The sequence below is a fragment of the Nothoprocta perdicaria genome, unplaced genomic scaffold (assembly GCF_003342845.1).
Source record: "Nothoprocta perdicaria isolate Ctin4 unplaced genomic scaffold, notPer1 scaffold_71, whole genome shotgun sequence".
Lineage (NCBI taxonomy): Eukaryota > Metazoa > Chordata > Aves > Tinamiformes > Tinamidae > Nothoprocta > Nothoprocta perdicaria.
Genome location: NW_020455988.1, coordinates 1,606,817 through 1,624,709, shown reverse-complemented (window position 1 = coordinate 1,624,709; position 17,893 = coordinate 1,606,817). Strand labels below are relative to the sequence as shown.

Here is a 17,893-nt window from a genome sequence, read left to right as displayed (position 1 = left end):
GCTGGAGACGCTTTTCTTAATGCACCCCAGGATCCCGTTGGCCTTCTTGGCCACCAGGGCACACTGCTGCCTCATGGTCAACTTGTCGTCCACCATGACACCCAGGTCCCTCTTTGTGGGGCTGCTCTCCAGCAGGTCCATCCCTAATCTGTACTGGTGTCCAGGGTTATTCCTCCCCAAGTGCAGGACCCTGCACTTGCCCCTGTTGAACCTCATGAGGTTTCTCACCATCCAGTCATCCAGTCTGTCCAGGTCCCTCTGGATGGCAGCGCAGCCCTCAGGGCTATCAGCTACTCCAGTTTGGTATCATCATTTTTCCTGCTTATATACATAGTGTAACATATTTGTGTTATCGTCTACCATTGTACCATGCAGCTGGAAAGGAGAACACTTGCTGCATAGTAAAAATTAGATATTTATGTTATTCATTCAGAAATAAAAGGAGGGAATATCCACAGAGCACTAGTAGAAAGTTATTCATATTTTTAAAGAGAGACACCACACTGCAGGGTTAAGAGAAGAGTAGAATCTCCTTATGACTTCAGTAAATGTAGGAGAAAATAATATGCTTTCCTTCTACAGAAAAGCACCTCAAAATTTGGTTTATCCGTTATTAAACTGGAATGCATTCATTTGAGTGACTATATACCTAAACTTCATACAGCTGGATTCGTAGCTGATGCAGACAAACTCAAACTAGAAATAGATGAAAAATGCAGATTAAAAAAATGCAAAATCAAAATAACAGCCTACAACATATGTGCACTGAAGAGATGCAGTGAGAACAAAGAAGTATTACTCTGCAATTCACTTATTTTTAAGTATAAAGGTAACTTTTCACCATGTTAGGCTGTTGACCAGGGAAATTAATACAAACATCCAAGAATTTCAAAAACAGAAAAAGGAGATGGGACCAAAAGGAAGTATTAACTCTGATAATTTTTCTATGCAAAGATTTGCTTTAACTATATTCTTGATTTTCTCATTCTTGATATTTTGATCAGTCACAAATATAATTTTGCCTAGCCATGGCCAAACCTAACTACCTGTGCCAAATATTTTTGAGGTAAGAACTCAGATCAGACAGGCAGGTAAAGAATAGCAAACTCACTGCAACACCAAAAATCAAAAGATGGCAGAAAGAAAAGACTATTGTTTAATGTTATCACAGTTAACAGACATCTCTACACTGGCATAAAGTGAGCTTATTTTTCATAACTTTAAAAGCTATTACGGAATGTTTTGCTTCTGCAGTCAYCTTGCCTTAAACTAGATTCTTGCAAAAGAAGACCTGACGTAGGAAGTAACTCCATCCCATAGAGCTGACTSAAACAGACAGCTTTGAGGTAGAAAGTACCCAGAAAACAAAAAAAAAGTATTTAAAAAAAAACAGGCATAACTTTTATACAAATCAAATATACACTCAAGCAGTTGGGAACAAATCCACGTTCTTTTGTTCTAACAACATCACGCTTATACCTCAAACTAAGAACTTCTRTAAGGTATCAATAGCAACACAGGGTCACATCTATAACAAAGCCTTATCTGTAATGCTTCCCCATTTCCCAGGCATCACAGCTATTTTCTAGGCCATTCATTTACTTGTTTACCAGGTGTCTCCTATGAGCCAGGAATATCCTGATAACAATATATCGTTACAGTATTTACATCACTCTCCAGCACTGATAGTTTCACCAAATAATATGTTTGCCGCCATCTCTTGAAACTGCTCACCTCTGCAGACAAACTGCAACTAMGGCAGACCAGATATTTCTGTTTCCTCTGTCTAAAAGGACAGACATAATTCTAACACAGAAGTCTTCTACCGCACATGCTGGAACCACTACGCTTGATCAGATAGTTTGTTTTCTCATATATTTAGATTTTGGCAAAAGGTCTGCCCAGGATACTTTCTAGTGACTACTGATTCAAATTCTGGTTTGAAAATTTGTGCTTAAGTATGGATGTTTAAGAAACAAGCAAAAGTCCAAAAATAATATTCAAACAATAAGATGTTTTATAGTCATAAAAATACTGCAGTCCACGAACCCACATTTTGCAATAGCCTGCAGCATTGCATTTTCTTGCAGCCACAATTACAACTGTGAGAGGTCCTACCTTTGTCTTTGCAACTCCTCTGGAGCAGCAGTTTGCCACAGGGACACTGATGCAATCAAGCATCTAAATGGTTTTGCAGGCAGCACCACCCAGTCTGCACGCTTCCCCACCACATAGCCAAACTAGTTCTAATCCTGGGACGGGTTCACAAATCATGGCAACAGAAAGGTGCCAGAATCTTCTACAGCAAAAGCAATTCTGTTATATCGCACTGCACAAAGCGTATCTTCATTTGCAACCTCCTGCAAAAACAGTGCAGCCAGAAGCAGAGACAAGGTAGAACGAAAAAAAACAAAGTACTGAAAGCCAGAAATGCCTCAACTGAATACGCTGGCACAAATAAAAATTGGAGCAAGCTCTTGTTGCATCACTTCCTACTACCTCCGTAATTTGAGCTGTAATGAGAAGCTTAACAATGTTCCATGCTTCTTCCTACCAAACTTGTATAACTGAGTATTTGCAGCTAAGTTACTCTACAACTTGGAACTTGTTGTGCTCAAGGGTGGCCTTGGCAAGCACAAAAACCATGAGTTTCCACAGACATAGGTGTATTGTGAGTAGTGCTGGATGCCTGTAGAGCGTCTGTAGAACATGCTCTGACTAAAGAAGAAAAAAAAAGTTCCTTTGACTTTGCTGCCACATGACGACATCAAGACATAAGAGCCAAAACATCTGTCCAAGGAGGATGAATTAGCAGGAATTTTCTTTTGGTAGAGTTCTGGGGAAAACAAATCTCAGGAAAAAAAAAAAAAAAGAACATTTCAGCTGAGCTCTTCAAAGAAAAGRAGAAGTGAAAGAATTTCTCCATTTTCCACATTACTTAAAGAGCTTGTCAGCCTCAACTAAATTCAGGAAGCAAGTTAATTAACATTTTTGAACACAATTTCTTTGGTTTGGACAAAACCATCACACCTTGCTTCTGACAAATTAAATGATATAGTATAACTATTTCATACACTTCATTAGACCCACAGATCTATTTCACTCTATAGGTAAGCGAAGTTTCACTACCTTTTTCATGGCATTTGATTTCTCATAGAACATAAAGGACATGACTTACCAGGTGCTCTCTTAAGTGACAAGTTCCAACTTGCACACACTAGTAGAGGTTTGGAATGGCGCAATWGCTACAAAACACTTTCTAGCACAACACCAGCTTCCTCGATCAACAGTGAAGGCTCTTTCCATTGGATTTGTTTCATTAATATAAAAGTTGGGGTACTACTCACAGCAAGGCCTCCAGTACTGTTGTTCTACACTGGTACTTTCATATCAAACGTTTTTAGAAATCTTATCTCTTGTCTGCTTCTGCTCAAGCATCACTTGAAAAAGAATGAGGCAACTGTTTTTACTCTAGCAAAAACATCAAATGTTCTCAGCAAAGGCCTGCAATTTATCTTCTGAATAGCTCCATTTTGCTCTTGGCTGTAAGCTGATCTTCCCCCATCTCCCTCAGGAAGAAGGCTGCCTTGCTGAGTTTTTCAGAGCGCCGTCTCGGCAGTTTTCCACGGAACACCCACGATACAAAGGGCCTCAGTCCCAGCCGCCCCGGCGCATGAATGGCCGCATTGTGCGGCGCGCGCCGGAGCCCGCCTCGCTCCCCGCCTCGGGATCCCGAACGCGGCGGACGCCGCGGAGCGCCGGCCCGGGGCTCCCCGGGGAGCGCGCGCGCCGCTCCGCTAACGGCCGTGCGCGCGGCCCGCCGCATCCCTCGGCGCGCCACATCATCAGTAGCAGCAGCAGCCGCCCCGCCCGCTCACCCGCCGCTCACCCAGCTCGGCGCCCTGTTGCTCAGCTTGACCTTCTTGCACTGGCTCTCGGGCAGCTCCATGGCGGCGCGGCGCGATGCAGTGGTGTGTGCTGCGGTGCGGCGCGGTGCGACGAGGCGAGGCGCCTGTCCGGGGATGCTGCGGGCGTGTGCAGCCGCCGCTGCCCCCACCCAAGGCCGGCGCAGGGCGGGAGCGGGGCGGAGCCCGGCGTGGGGGGCGGGGCGTGCGGCGCGCGTGCGCAGCGCCGTGACGCAGCGCCAGGGGGCGCGGGGGTCGTGGCACTTCCGCCCGGGCGCGCTCGCTGGTGCCCCCCGCAGCCGCTGCCGCCCGCGCCCGCTGCGCGGCGGCGCCCAAGGCAGCGCGCAGGGGCGCTGCCCGGAGCTGCCGCTGGAAGGGCCCGCCGCGTCCCCGCTACCAGGAGGCACTGGCAGCCGAGCGCCGCCTCGGCCGGCAGCGGTTACCCCAGAGCTCCCCTCCTCGACAGGCCGCCCACGGGGAGGCAGGAAATGCGCTTCCCTTGGGGCCACCCCGAAAAGACGGGATGCARCTGGGTTGTCTCTTTGGCAGAGGGAGCTAAAGACCCAGCTCAAGTCAAGATCCATTCCCTGCTCTCCATGGAAAGTCAGAGCTTTGCTGCTTCTCGGGCTTGGAGCTGATGGAACCTTGGGAAGCAGCAGAGAAGCCCTGGTGGCAGTGGAGCCATAGATACTTGGCAGACAAGGACTGTGGCAGTAGATCTCCCACCTTACCAGGGTTTCCCCAGCAGACATAGCCAGTGCTGTGTTGTGCTCCAGGAAACAGCTCTTAATGTGAATTTATGAGCAGAAGCTCTCATATTCCCATTTCTGGAAAGGAACTGATTTAGTATTCCAGCGCTAATCTTAAGGCGGAGATGATTAACATGAATTGTATTTACTGGGTAAATATTAACCAGTTTACAGTCAATTTGTGGATTATGTGTTCTCAAACATTTAAATCAAGGAATAAAATACATTCTTTGTGGCCAAACATTTCCCTTGCTGTATCACCMAGATATCCTTCCAAAAGTGTTGTGAGTAACTCAAATATTCAAGCTAAAAAGCTTAAAACTTTATGCAAGACAGATGACCTCTCTGCAGCCAGGAAATACATATTAGAAATACACTCAGATAACTGAAAGTCCARTAGAATGAACATAACTGAGAAATAAAACTGCTGCAGATATTTAAACCTGACATACAGTGTGCTGCCCTCAAGAACTGTTATACAGATGGTCCCTTGTTGTACAGCAACATTCTGACCATGACAGTGACAGACAGAGGGCCTAGATTTTAATTAGCAAAATGTGCTCAAACACACACTCCCAAGCATGGCGAGGGGACTAGGAGACTGCAGTAGACTGTGAATGAAAAGCCTCTTTGTTGACTMTTCAATTATACATCTAATATACATCTAAAGCAGGGTTGGTTAACTGCAGCTTCATTAATAATGTTTTATATTGCTTCAGACTAATTTCTAGGCATCTTGCTCGTAATTGCACTGTTATTTTGAGTTCAACTGCTGTTTCGGTAGTGAAAAGATGGGTACTCTTCCTTCTGCAGGCTGCAAGATTACTGGTGGCAAGGCAGCTTTTTGCAAAAAGATCTGTAAATTAAACCACACACACAGAGCTTGCTAAACTATGCAAGTGACTTCCTACAGACATTTGGCATCCCTCTGATATCTACATATTGACTGGCARCAAGACAGTCTGGGAATTTTGCTGAAAGGTCAACTTGGAAATGGTAGCTTTGGTCATCTGGGTGACTGCAGGGAATTCTAGCCCAGCAAGGAAAGTCTAGGGCATTATCTTAACTAGTTACAGTTTGGAGAATCACAGGAGAAGAAAATGCATTTAAATATTATGTATACACAGTACTGCCAAAATAGACTGACAGCAAAGAGCTACATGATTCCTTCCATAAAATGTTGCAAGAAAGTAGATTAATGAATCATCTATTTATTCACAAAACATGAGATGCAATGGCAGATATAYACACTTAGGGGCAGACAAATGGTATGATCTTAGAAGTAATAAAAAATCTTTAACAGATATTCCTAAAACAGATCACTTTAATGACTATGCTTACAGTTATAAAACAATACGCATAGAGTATACTAAAATATTATCTATATAGTCTGTATAGATTGAAAGATATAAAAACCTACCAAAAAGGATTGTTMTCTATAGATAGACATGATTCCACAACAATATCTATGGAAATTGATACTCATTAAGGCTTCTCAGTCCTGTGAACAGTCAGTATTGCTACTTTGAGGCCCATTCCAGAAGGCCTTTTGATAATGGTCAATGTTGATAGTCTTCTGTGCCTACCAAGAGCAAAAGTCCAAGATCCTCTTAAGATGAAGAATCAATACCTCAGTTGATCTGTATTTATAGGTATGGAAATTGACAGGGATTGATGTCTCTCACTATGGGGAGGTTTCAATGTTGATATTGTCCCCAGCTAAGTGATAGCAAAATGCACCCAAGACCAAAAGCTTGAGGGATACCTCAAGATTAGACCTGACTACAGTTTAAGTCAAAACATTCTCATGTTAAAGACTGACTAGCTAACGACTGACTTACAAAAGAGATGCCCAAGACAGAGAATGTCTCCAAAACAACTAGTCCCTTATTTCTGTGAAGAACATAATTACAGAACATAATTCTGTAGAATCCATCTATTGCAGCCCTTTCCCCAAAATAATAGAGAAAAAACCTTAAATATTGCAATTGTTCCTCTGATAAGCATTCTGATAAATTATAAGTCAAAGTCATGTAAATATAGATTCACCCCATATTTTCCTTTCTTGGGGGGAGGCCCTGCAGCTCAGGCAGTCTATTCACACCTTTGCATTTCATTTGAGAATATATGATCTTTAATGTGGCCTGTAATTACATTGCCTATATACAAAAGGCTTTTGATTGTTCTGTCAGCATTGTTTCCAAACTTTGTCTCACAAATAATCTGTCTTCTGACATCTTCCTAGTAAGTGAAAACTTCAGAACACCTTTAGAACTGAAACATTTTTTCAAGTTTTTCCTCAAATATTTTCATCACTGAAAGTAGAACCATGAAGCAATCTCTAACTGCTCTTAAGTCTTAGTTAACTGCTCTTAACTATTACCCAACTGTTGGGGGAGCTGTTTTTGTTCTATCACAATGTTTGTGTGGTAGAAGAGATAGCAATCACAAGCAATTCTAAACTRTTGCTTGGTGTTAACCAAATTTGAGTGCTTCAGTTGCAGTTCCACTTGGGCTGTCAAGCAAAATATGTTTATACACAAAATAGCTCAGATGCAGAAAGTCTTGTCTAACTCATTTTGTTAAGATCCTAGTATAGGAGGCATTTCTGAAAATTCATTCTTTAGCAAAAGCTTTTAATAAACTGATATGTGGACTGACACATATGTCCCAAGAGAAGAATAATTAGGCCCAGCTGTTTGAAGAAACCACAGAAAGATCAGCAGAAATCTGAATAAAGATTCTTGGTGATGAGGATAGCATTTCCTTTCCGAAGTATGGCTGAAMACGCAACTTGGATCTTTCACATCCACAGTAATGACAAAGACAGCTCCCTTGCTAATTATGTTGCCAGTATGCTGCCTGCTGAGTTTGTTCACTAGTTGGATGCACTCACTCCATGTGCTGCCACTGTTCAGGATGACATGGCCAGCCGTGACCTGTTCTGGCCAGCAGTGACATTGTGGCTGGCAGCTGCTGCCAGGCAATATTATGACATTATAAGCAAYTGTACCAATGTCTCACAGGTTGACAGCCTGCACATCAATGCTTTGTTATCCAACAAAAGTCTCTTCCTGGCCAAGTTCMGCAGAGGTAGACTGAGGGAGGATTTTCCGCAGCCTTGGTATTGGCTTGCCAAGAAAAAGTACAAGTGGCAGTGGAGATACTAAGCCTGACTTGCACTGCTACAGAGTTAATAGAATGTTCCCCTTGTTAAATGAAATAAAATGTAATTTTAATGGAGCATTCAGAAAGCCTTCCAGCTATAGAGCAAAAGTGCAGAGGAATAGCTTTAAAAAAAAGATATTCTTGTGTCACACTTTACCAAAAAAAAATGCATCTCCAGAGCCTCCCAAGCACGGGCATTTACACTACCATGAAATCCCAGATGACCACTAGAGGTCATTCAATGAGTAAGTTGTTGCTCTTTTGCTTTGAATTGTTTTTGTGCTTGTCATTAAAAGAATGACTTTTCCAAGCAAGCTAAACACTGTTTCTGAAAATAAAATGGCCTCCTGTGTACTCTTCACACTTAAACAACTGCTGACATCTATATAAAATTGTCATTTTAAATTTAAGCACACTAAAATTTCATCCTATTATAYCAGTCTGATACAAGGACATTGTTTTTTTTTATTTGAACCATTAGTAKTGAAACATGAAAAGTGATCCTCAGAACTTCTAGACAGAAGGATCTCCAGTGAATCAAAATTAAAGGGTAATTTAAAAAGGTATTTTCCTTTGAAAAATCTTTGTTCAAGATCAGAAGAAAAATATTTCTTTTTTTGGCTACATCTCTGAATATGACATTATGTAGGGAAAAATATCTTGTGACAATCCTGTAAGATAGACCTAATGGGATATCTGGGATCAGGCACAGAACAAAAGGGTGCTATAACATACTGGAAGACAGGAAAGAGCTTAAAGAAGCTTAAGCTTAGGAGAAGAGTGAGCAGCTGCAGCTCCTGTCAGGCAAGCCCAAGTGGGAGAAGAGAGATGCAACAGGTCTTCCCCGAAAGTCAAAGACAGGTCAGCTTCACTTAGCTATGAGCCCAGTAGGAGAGACAAGCTGAGAAGCAAAGTAAACTAAGACTACTTTAATACAGAAAAGGATACCATGGAGTATTTTSATACTTGTCAGCAGTCTTAGGATGCAACATCCCTAGAACTGTTTCTGCCAAACCAAGAATCTTGAAAGGATGTTCTTCCCATTACTGAATGTTTTTTAACTAAAGCTAGTATCTTGTACACACAGATTTGCAGAGTAGTTTGTCTGTGCAACTCAGACTTTCTCAGCAGGAACAAGTATTCTAGCACTTCCCTTTTGCTATCTATGTCATTTAACTTTGTAAGAGTTTTGGTCCTTAGAATACAAACAGATTTTCATTAATGAGGCAAACCTGTTTTCAAATATATTTGTATTTTTTTGCTCAGTCATTTGATTTATTAGAAATRGAAAGTGAACCATTAAAGTGCTTTTTAATAATTTATCCCTCAATATGCAAATCCATTTGCTAAGCACAGTTCAGAAGCAAAATTTCTATCTCCTCTTGAAAAGATTTTTGGACAGAAAAAGATGACTGTATCACAAGTTTACCTACTTCCTTGGAAAAAAAATTGTAGCAGCCTCGCTAAGTGTCTTCTAGTGAGAATGTACTGATATTTGCCCCTCAGATTATTTCTTCTAAAGATATTATCAAAAACTTTAGTTTGGAAAATATGTAATTTTCAAGCTTTAATTATTTTTTTCTAAGTGATACTGGCAAGAAGTTCATGTTAATTCATAAACAGAATGTTTCCCATAATTATGAAAGATTGAAAAACAATTCTGTAAAGAAAGTTTTACAGGCTGTAATTGCTATACAGTTGGGTTCCAAGAGATATATTAGGGAGTTAACACAGAATGAAATTTTGAAAGATAGCTCAATAAATCAGCAAAAATGTACCTTAAAGGCTTCTAGAAAGAATAGTTTACTCACTAAAAAAAACAAGACAGTCAGAAAATGCATTGTTGGGAGAAGAGACATTCATAACATCATGCCTCCATTATTTGTTGTTCAAACCTTTTGRCATAAGTTTTACAGCAATACTCCAAGTCTCTAAAACAAACTGCTTACCAATCTTGGGAAATGGAGTGCTTTAACTAGGTCTCCAGAAATTAACTGGAGTACTTGACTAAAAATTTGGGACTTTTTCTGCRATTGCTTCACATTCCCTAAAATATGATGAATCTCTTTTTACTGTTTTGTATCTACTTTATGTGAGTAAAATGCTTTGAATCAGAAATATATCTTGAGTATTACAATTTCATATACGTGAAGAACTTGATATACAAGATACACAACTTGATGTTCTTCATATACATGAAGAACATTCTACCATGACTGCATATACTACCATTTCATTATAAAAAAAATTCAGTAAGGAACACTGAAGGGTAAAGCTGRCAGAGACTCAAAACACATTTCTATTTCATCTCATAAAGGGTTAAAACACAGTGGCTCAAGTGAGCAGCAGGCTAAACACTTCTCTAATCATGAATATTTAATCAATCTACAGATATTTTTCCTCAAGGTAAAAAATTATGGAAACATTTGTCAGATGGGTAAGCTTGAAATAACTTTAACATAAAGGTTTTCTTCAAGACACCTAATATATTTGAGAATTTTTATTTGCCAGCATTACTGCCTCAGCCTCCAGTGGGATTCACTGTCAACTGGGACCATGGACACAGCTTTTGCAAGCCATTTCTGCAATACTTCACACCCAGATTGGTCACTTTCTGCAGCCCCTCTTCCAGTTAAAACTGGAAACAGTAGTAGCTAGTCAGTTGGTTAGTTATCTAACAGGTACCTGCTTCCCAAGTGGCACTTCGCTCAAAGTGCTTCTCAGCTTCACTTTACTATGGCTTTGGTCAGAGCAACACAAATCACAGCCTGTGAAAGGCTTGTAGGCTTCTACCCAGACCTCTCACATACTTAAATTGGAATAGATGATTAATGCTTTTAATCAAATCAAAAGGAGCTGAAGATTTTAGCCCTTTTTAAGAGGCTTTCAGCCCAGTAGCTAACAGGATCAATCTCTAAATGCTAGAGTAATTGTTTATTTCCTTTCATTCCCTTTGATATTTGAAAACAATACTCTTAGCTATGCTGATAGACACAGCAGAACTGAAAGGGAAGAGCAAAATAAATGCTAGTTTTACTGTTCTTTGCAGTGGGCACATATTTGGGGAGGCCGCATTTGTTTAGTCACCTAGGCCCCTCTCTGACCCAGAAGTCCTCTCATTTCTATAAACTCTGTATAGGGTGGGATGGAGAGCTTTTTTTGAAAACTATTTCTAAAGTTGAGCTTTCAAGCCCTGGAGCTTTTCAATCTCATTGATTTAATCTTTTGACTCAGTGGAAGTCTCTAAATAAAAAGCTAAACAAGAGATATCAAGAGTCACCCATGAAAAAAAGGTTTGGGATTGCTATTATCATCTGAGTAATCTCTGTGTAATCTCTGTACTGACCGAGTAATCTCAGTGGCAAACTCTTCTATTTGACAAAGCAGACGAGATGGGAWTTCTGCCACAATCTCACATTCCATCCTACAATAGCAGATAACATATCTAGGTTTGCACAGATTCAGCACCCACCACAGCAGGAAATAAAAAAAGTTAACTTCTTATCAAACACCAAATCAATACTGGGACAAGGACTAGTAGGTTGAGGACAGCAGTGAGCTGTTGCAGTATACAATGCAAACATTGCCTTTTGATTAAAATAAGCATCATCAGAGATCAGGCCCAGAATAGCAGCTTACATTTYGCAAAAGAATACAGGTTAGTACCTGTCTGCAAGAAAAATTATTTCCCCAAACTTTTTTCCCCCTCTCTCACTCAGAACTTTCTAGGAAACAGGACATTTTCAGTTCATTGCCCTAAGATTAGATACTCTAATGACGCTTCATAAATTTTTGCAAAAATTAGCAGAGCTCAAAAAGTCCTTGCAAATGGCTTTAATAAGTGTCCTTAAAAAAACCTGAAGAATCCACAACAGGCACAGGAGTCAGTTTGTTGAACTGTATGTTCAGTTTCAGAATGGAGCACTAACTAAACACCGCAATTCACAGTACAAACACAGATGAAGCACCTGAAGCCTTTTCAAACTCCAGAAGCTTAAGGCATACCAAGCCCACTGGATGGGAGCAAACAGCACAATTTGTTAAGTGTCCAAAAGGGCAGWCTGACCCAGTCTGTGGCAGTATTAACTCACTTACTGCATTGTTTCATTTGGTCAAGGCAGATGTGATGACAGTTTATTTGGCAATTCTAAAGCCTTATAAAAGTTGTTTGTCTAAAGAAGCAGAATAAAAATTAAAACAACTAAAAAAAACAAAGCAAGCTTTGAATTTGTAAAGTGAGCTTACCTCTGACAGAATAATCACCATATTCACATCCAAATTTCCCTTATACCAAGCCTTCCATTCCAGTCTTCCATTAGTCTGAAAAGGAAGCAAATCATTAAAATGAAGTTACTTGAAATGTAAAGCCATTCATACACAGAGAGATCCTCTTAGGAAATTAGTTCTTCCCAAGCAAATTTTAGAGACAAGCATCACAGCAACATTTGTGCTGTGTGTTAACACAGGGTTAACATTCACTGATGATTTCAGGATAATCAAAGTGGTTGCTTCAACTACAAAAACAGCTACATTTGGGGTTAGTTTAGCTCATTTTAACACAATCAACATAATCTGCAATCAATTAATCAAGTACTATCTGAATTCAATCTACAGAACAGAGGTGTAAAAGCATGAGACTTTAGCTGATTAGATTCTAAGCCAAGATGCTTCTAAACAGAGTTCTGGCCTCTTATCTAAATAACAATCAAATACTTTGAGGCAAAACTCTTCATAGGAGTTTGGCAGTGGAGCAGGCTGGAGAATGTAGCCTTGTCATTAGAACGAGGTGGAATATCACCAAAAGACTATATTTTATCTGTATTTCAAAAGCTCCTTACTGGAGAACAAGAGATAAGATACCTTGTCAAATTATATCACAAAAAGGTGATCTGTAATCATCAGGGGAAGGGTCCTTAAAGRAGTTTTCTTGCTTTTGTTATTGCTTATGATCTCATCCTGCTTAAGTTTCTTTATACTTCAAGTTAGTATTTTCATGGTAAACTCATTAGACTTTGTTTCAACTCACCTTATTTTAGTCCCTTGGTTTGGTAAATTTACTTGACAATCCAAAACMCAGTTTCAAAGCTGAACATGAACAGGTGGCTACCTGCTGAGTCTGCCTTTGTTTAGTACCTTTGATCCGGTTAAACTGACCTGTACCATAAAATTACTCATTTGTTGCTGACACATACATACACCTTGCCTCAGGGGCCTGGAGAAATCTTCATCTATTTATGCCAGAAGTATTTGTCCACACATAAGCATTTTTTTTCAGCAGAAACATAGTGGCCATTTCCCAGTGTATAGAGTCAAGATCTGGCAGCAAAATTTCTTATTTGAGACCATTTTTAGCTACTGGCTTGTTCTTTCACTACTTTTTCCATTTGGGTTTTTGTGGAGCTTAAGATGAGGGGTTTTGCAGAACAGTTAATGGCACTCAGCGAAAATTGCACCAGAAGAAAACCTAGAGCAACTACTGTGGGAACCACATCAAAAACCAGACAGTGTATATTTATACAGCATGCAATAAAACATTATTCTGATCTGACATATGATTATATCCTCCATAATCTTCATATGKAATTTGAAATAGTAAAAGTGCAGTTTAACATGTCCTTTTTAGCTCAGAGCATAGTGTTTCTCCAAGAATGTGCTAGGCTTCTTGGGAGATTTCCCAGAGTTGTCACTAAACAGAGATGGGCCAACCTGCCAAAAATAAAAAAATGAAAAGAGAAAAATGAAGAGAAACCTAAGATGAGCCACTTGCTTGTCTTTTAAACAGCCTGTGCTCTATTGTATATGTAGAGGAACTGCAGGTACAGAAGCCAAATGCTTATTTTAAACCAAAATACAAAAGCAGTTGATTCTTCTGTGCAGATACTGTCACAAAAAGCCTAAGGCAGTGTTGGCTGCCAATTCATCCATATAGAAGAACAATTTGTTCACCACATAGAACACAAACAAGCCTTTCCTCCCAGACTCTCACCTTGCCTGGCATTTCAAACAATGCAGTGTAGGTGAGATTTATCAGGTGGTTTTCCACAGCTTCCCACTCAGCTCTAAAGTGGAGAAAAAAAGCAACCATCTTGTTCCGAGACAGTGAAATTCCTTCCAAGTGAATGAAAACATGGGATCAGTAATCCTCAAAGTAACTTGCATACACTTCTCCACAATCYATACTTGCTAGACTATATATTTTTGCAAACTTGGATTATTTCCTTTGCTCCCCACTTAAGCCTCACCCCTTCTACCTAAGGCTACAATTTTCAGCCCACTAGCTTGAAAGGCTCCATTAGAGAAGTAGCATTTATGGGAACTTTTGTTATATTGAGATTGTCTTCTCTTCTGAAACTATAATCTCTCCCTTCATAGCACTTTGAAGCCTTTGATTCAATGTCATTAAAAAAAACTTGGAAGTAAAATGCAGTCCTTGCACTGGCTTGTAGCTCTTGCGACGCCTTGAAAAGATGAGGCCTTCTGTCACAGTACTAGGTACATCTGAAATAGCAGACATGTTACCAATAACCATCTACTTACATTTAAAGAGGACACTAACCAAAACAACAATCAAGAAACACTTGTTTTCAAAGGTGAATAAGCTACTGCATCTCTCCAAATAACACTGTTAAAGAAAGACATCACACAGGGTGATCTTTCTTTTCAGGTACTCCAGCTGCAGAAGAAACAACTCCAAAGTAATAGTAAGCAAGACCTTGTTGTACAAGTGTTATAGAGCAAGACATACAATTATGGAAAGTCAGAGCCTAATGGGAAATATGAAAGTCTTCTGTATTTCCAGGAATAAACTTTAAATCTATAATTTACTGAAGTTCTAGCTTGAAGTGCTTTCTTTACTAAGCAGAAAGCCCATTTCTCTGAGGTCATCACATGGAATGCTAAGCAGTTTCACTTCCAGTTAATATTACAAAGAAACATCCAGTTCCTTACACAGCGAAYAGGAGATCAGATTCTCTCAGAATCCCTGCAGTTCTCATGACTCCTTTCTACAGCACAAGGAATGTTCCACCTTAGAAAAGTATTTTTAAAAGTAAGTTTACAATGAAAGCTCTGAAAATCTAAACCAAGGCTTTATGTTTCACAAAGCAGAGGCTATGAGGGAGATAATTTCAGAGGTCTTAGAAACTTCAGTTCTACAGTGCTCTGCCAATATGGAAAATATCAGTTTCAGGAACCTGTTATGCAGTTGCATTTGTATCAGTGTTCATGGGAATACACTGATCTTTGGGTTCTCTTGTGTTTCTCTTTCTCTCTCAAATTCTGTCACTATTCTCCAGAAAGCTGTCAAGCAAAATACTGTGCAAATGATGCATCTTTCTTGTGCCAGTGTAGTTTAGGGGGGAAAAAATCCATCAAATGTTGATTAGAAATTATATCTGAGAAGACCAAAATAATATAAACAATTGAAAAACTAACAAATTTTAAGAATGTAATATAAAACAGGAAAGAATGATTCAGACTACATCTATTAGTAATTGTGAAGGTAAATCACAGTGATTTCTAATGATAAAGACAAATTAAAAAGAGGCATTTCAGTGATTAACTTAAATGAGATACAGGTTATAGCAAGGCTTCTTCTTTTATTCCCTAATTTAGTTCTGCTTTCTGCGAGTTGGTGACCATTAGGCAKCCATCCCAGAGGAGTCCTATTTATGTCCTGATTACTACTCAATGCAGGTAACCTTTCTACCATGACTGATTTAACAGAGCATTTGTTTTCTGAGCTACTTTCAAAAAGAACAAATGAGTTTTAAATAAGGTGTAGTATTTCCAAAGTAATTTTAAAAAGTCATCACCACTGGTAGGATGTCTACTTTTAACAAAAGTTTAAATGACTGCTTTTATGCCGTAAGGTACATGACTTCTCCAACCTTTCTAATCTCATTTTGCAATTAAGCTTCCCCCCAAAATACAATGCAGTAACTCATTTAATAAAGTTAAGGTGAACTTCTTGGATGATTGGATACATGCTACTGCAAGAAGAATGGCAGAGAATAACACATACTGGATATACTTTTGCTATTTTAGTGATCAGCAGCAGCTCACAGAAGAGTTTAGCTAAAACAAAAAAGAAAGCAAGGAAACAACAAATACAACCCAGCTGTGAGCAACATGAGGAGGGAGAAAATGAAGAGACAAAGAAAAAGAGAAAGAAATAAGAGAAAGCTTGCTTGGCAGCTACAAGACATGAAAGCTGCTTGGCAGCTACAAGACATGAAAGGAGTTCAGGGCTTAGGTTGTTCATGTTGTAGGTAAAGCAGCTGAGGAGTCATCATGCATCTTTCCTATTTTGGTGTAGATACAGGAAAACTAACGTGCTATTTAGAAAATATCTATGAAAGCCAAGACAACACAAGCAGCAAAGACAACATTTTCTGAGAACCCGACTGCTCTCTCTACTCCTCCCTTTCCCCCCCCACCATATACAAGTAAAGCATAACCTTATAATCCTTTTTTTCAATAAGGTTAAAACAGAAAAAAAAAATCTTTTTCCTAGTTAATATAAGCCCCAAAAGCCTATTAAAGGGCTTATTAAAATATTTCACATATTAGCCACCAAGAATTAACACATAATGGAGAAAAGTATATAATGTGAGAGAATGTAAGAATTTAAAGGTAGGAAGTGAACTGGAATCAGAATTAAATCACAAAACAAGAAAAAAAAACATAATCTTCTAGGGGTAGGAGACACTTAACTATCTTGGCTCCTGGGCAAATGATACAAATATTCAACCAGTTCTGTTGAAAGGGAAAGTGTATGTTTGGAGGAAGGTTACCAACAGAACTCCCCAGGATTAGTTTGGAGACTAAAAATAGGAGRGAGTATCATAGCTAATTTTGGCACAGCCTAAGTGTGTGCTTATGACATTTTCTGATTATAAAGTTCAGAGGCAGTGTCAAACTAGAAAACGCTTAGAGTATCATAAAGGTCACTGAACTGCAGTAACAGAAAGCAGATAAGATTAAAATGTACAAAGCACAAAGTTGCACATTTTAGAATTAGCAAGAAGAATTTTCTGTTATCCATTAGCAGTTCATGGTTTAGAAGGTACATTTAGGTAAAAATACTAATATATTAATTGATTGCAGCAAAACTATGCACAACCAAGTAGGTGAAAGTATGAAAAAGAAAGATTTTTTCCTAAAAAAGCAATATTACATAATACAACTTACTACATAAGACGCTARTGTGACTTTTTCCAGGATAATGTAGCATAACAGATTATGCTGACAGACAATATTAGAAGGGTTTATTTAGTTAGCATAGTGAGGGTAAAAAGTAAAATAAGTATTGTATACTAGCACTATATACTAGAGATAAAGGAAAATTAGAAGAAAAAACATCATGAAAATAAACATATTAAAGTAGAAAGCATTCACATAAAATCACAAAAAATATAAGATTGTCACAAAATATAGCATAGAAATTAGAAAACTGTTGTTATTGTCTGAGACAGAAGCATAGCTACTTCCCAGTAGAAGTATGAAGGTCAAAAAAGAAAGATGGTTTTATAATAAAGCTTGATTGACTTAAACACAGAATTATACAACCTCTTGAACTGCTGTAAGAAGGAACTGGACTCCACAGCACATGAAATCAGAAGGAACTGGACTCCACAGCACATGAAATCATTTCTGATTGCAGTCCATTTAGAAAAGCAAATGAATAGGCCTAAGCCTTGAAGGAAGCAAAATAGAAGAACAAGAATTCAATCAAAATATAAAGGAATAAAATTTAAATGAAATGCAGCCATGACCTGTCAGATCATCTGGACAGGTTTGCCATTGATAAGGTCTACTCACTTACTTAAGACTTTAGCAAATGTATGTATTTTTAAAGCCACATATCAGCTGCTCTTACAAGCTCTGGGGCTGCAGGATCCCCTCCTGCAGAGGAGCCACAGCTTCGCTAAGGCAGAGAGCCTCCTCTCAGGCACAGGGAGGCTCCAAATGCCATGGTGCCAGCACCTCCATAGGCTCGAGCCGCCTGCAGCACTAACCCAAACAGCCTCCCACTTCCAGGGATCCCTGCTCTGCCGGGAGCTACCAGCA

General features: G+C 39.4%; 1 protein-coding gene across 5 annotated transcripts in view; it reads right to left on the bottom strand.

Annotated features, from left to right (window-relative positions):
* Positions 1 to 17,680, bottom strand: part of PAPSS1 (3'-phosphoadenosine 5'-phosphosulfate synthase 1) — a 46,607-nt gene extending 28,927 nt beyond the window's left edge. The window contains exons 1-4 of one of the 5 annotated variants that reach the window (XM_026050916.1): positions 17,649 to 17,680; positions 17,393 to 17,519; positions 13,809 to 13,881; positions 12,068 to 12,142 (exon numbers count right to left, since the gene is read on the bottom strand). In XM_026050916.1, the coding sequence (XP_025906701.1) occupies positions 12,068 to 12,142; positions 13,809 to 13,881; positions 17,393 to 17,466 (222 nt within the window). In that variant the 5' untranslated portion in view covers positions 17,467 to 17,519; positions 17,649 to 17,680. Of the gene's footprint in view, positions 1 to 3,889; positions 3,955 to 12,067; positions 12,143 to 13,808; positions 13,931 to 14,770; positions 14,841 to 17,392; positions 17,520 to 17,648 lie in introns of those variants that run through there. The other 4 variants (XM_026050919.1, XM_026050917.1, XM_026050918.1 and 1 more) reach the window with 4 other exon arrangements.
* Positions 17,681 to 17,893: the final 213 nt, after the last annotated feature.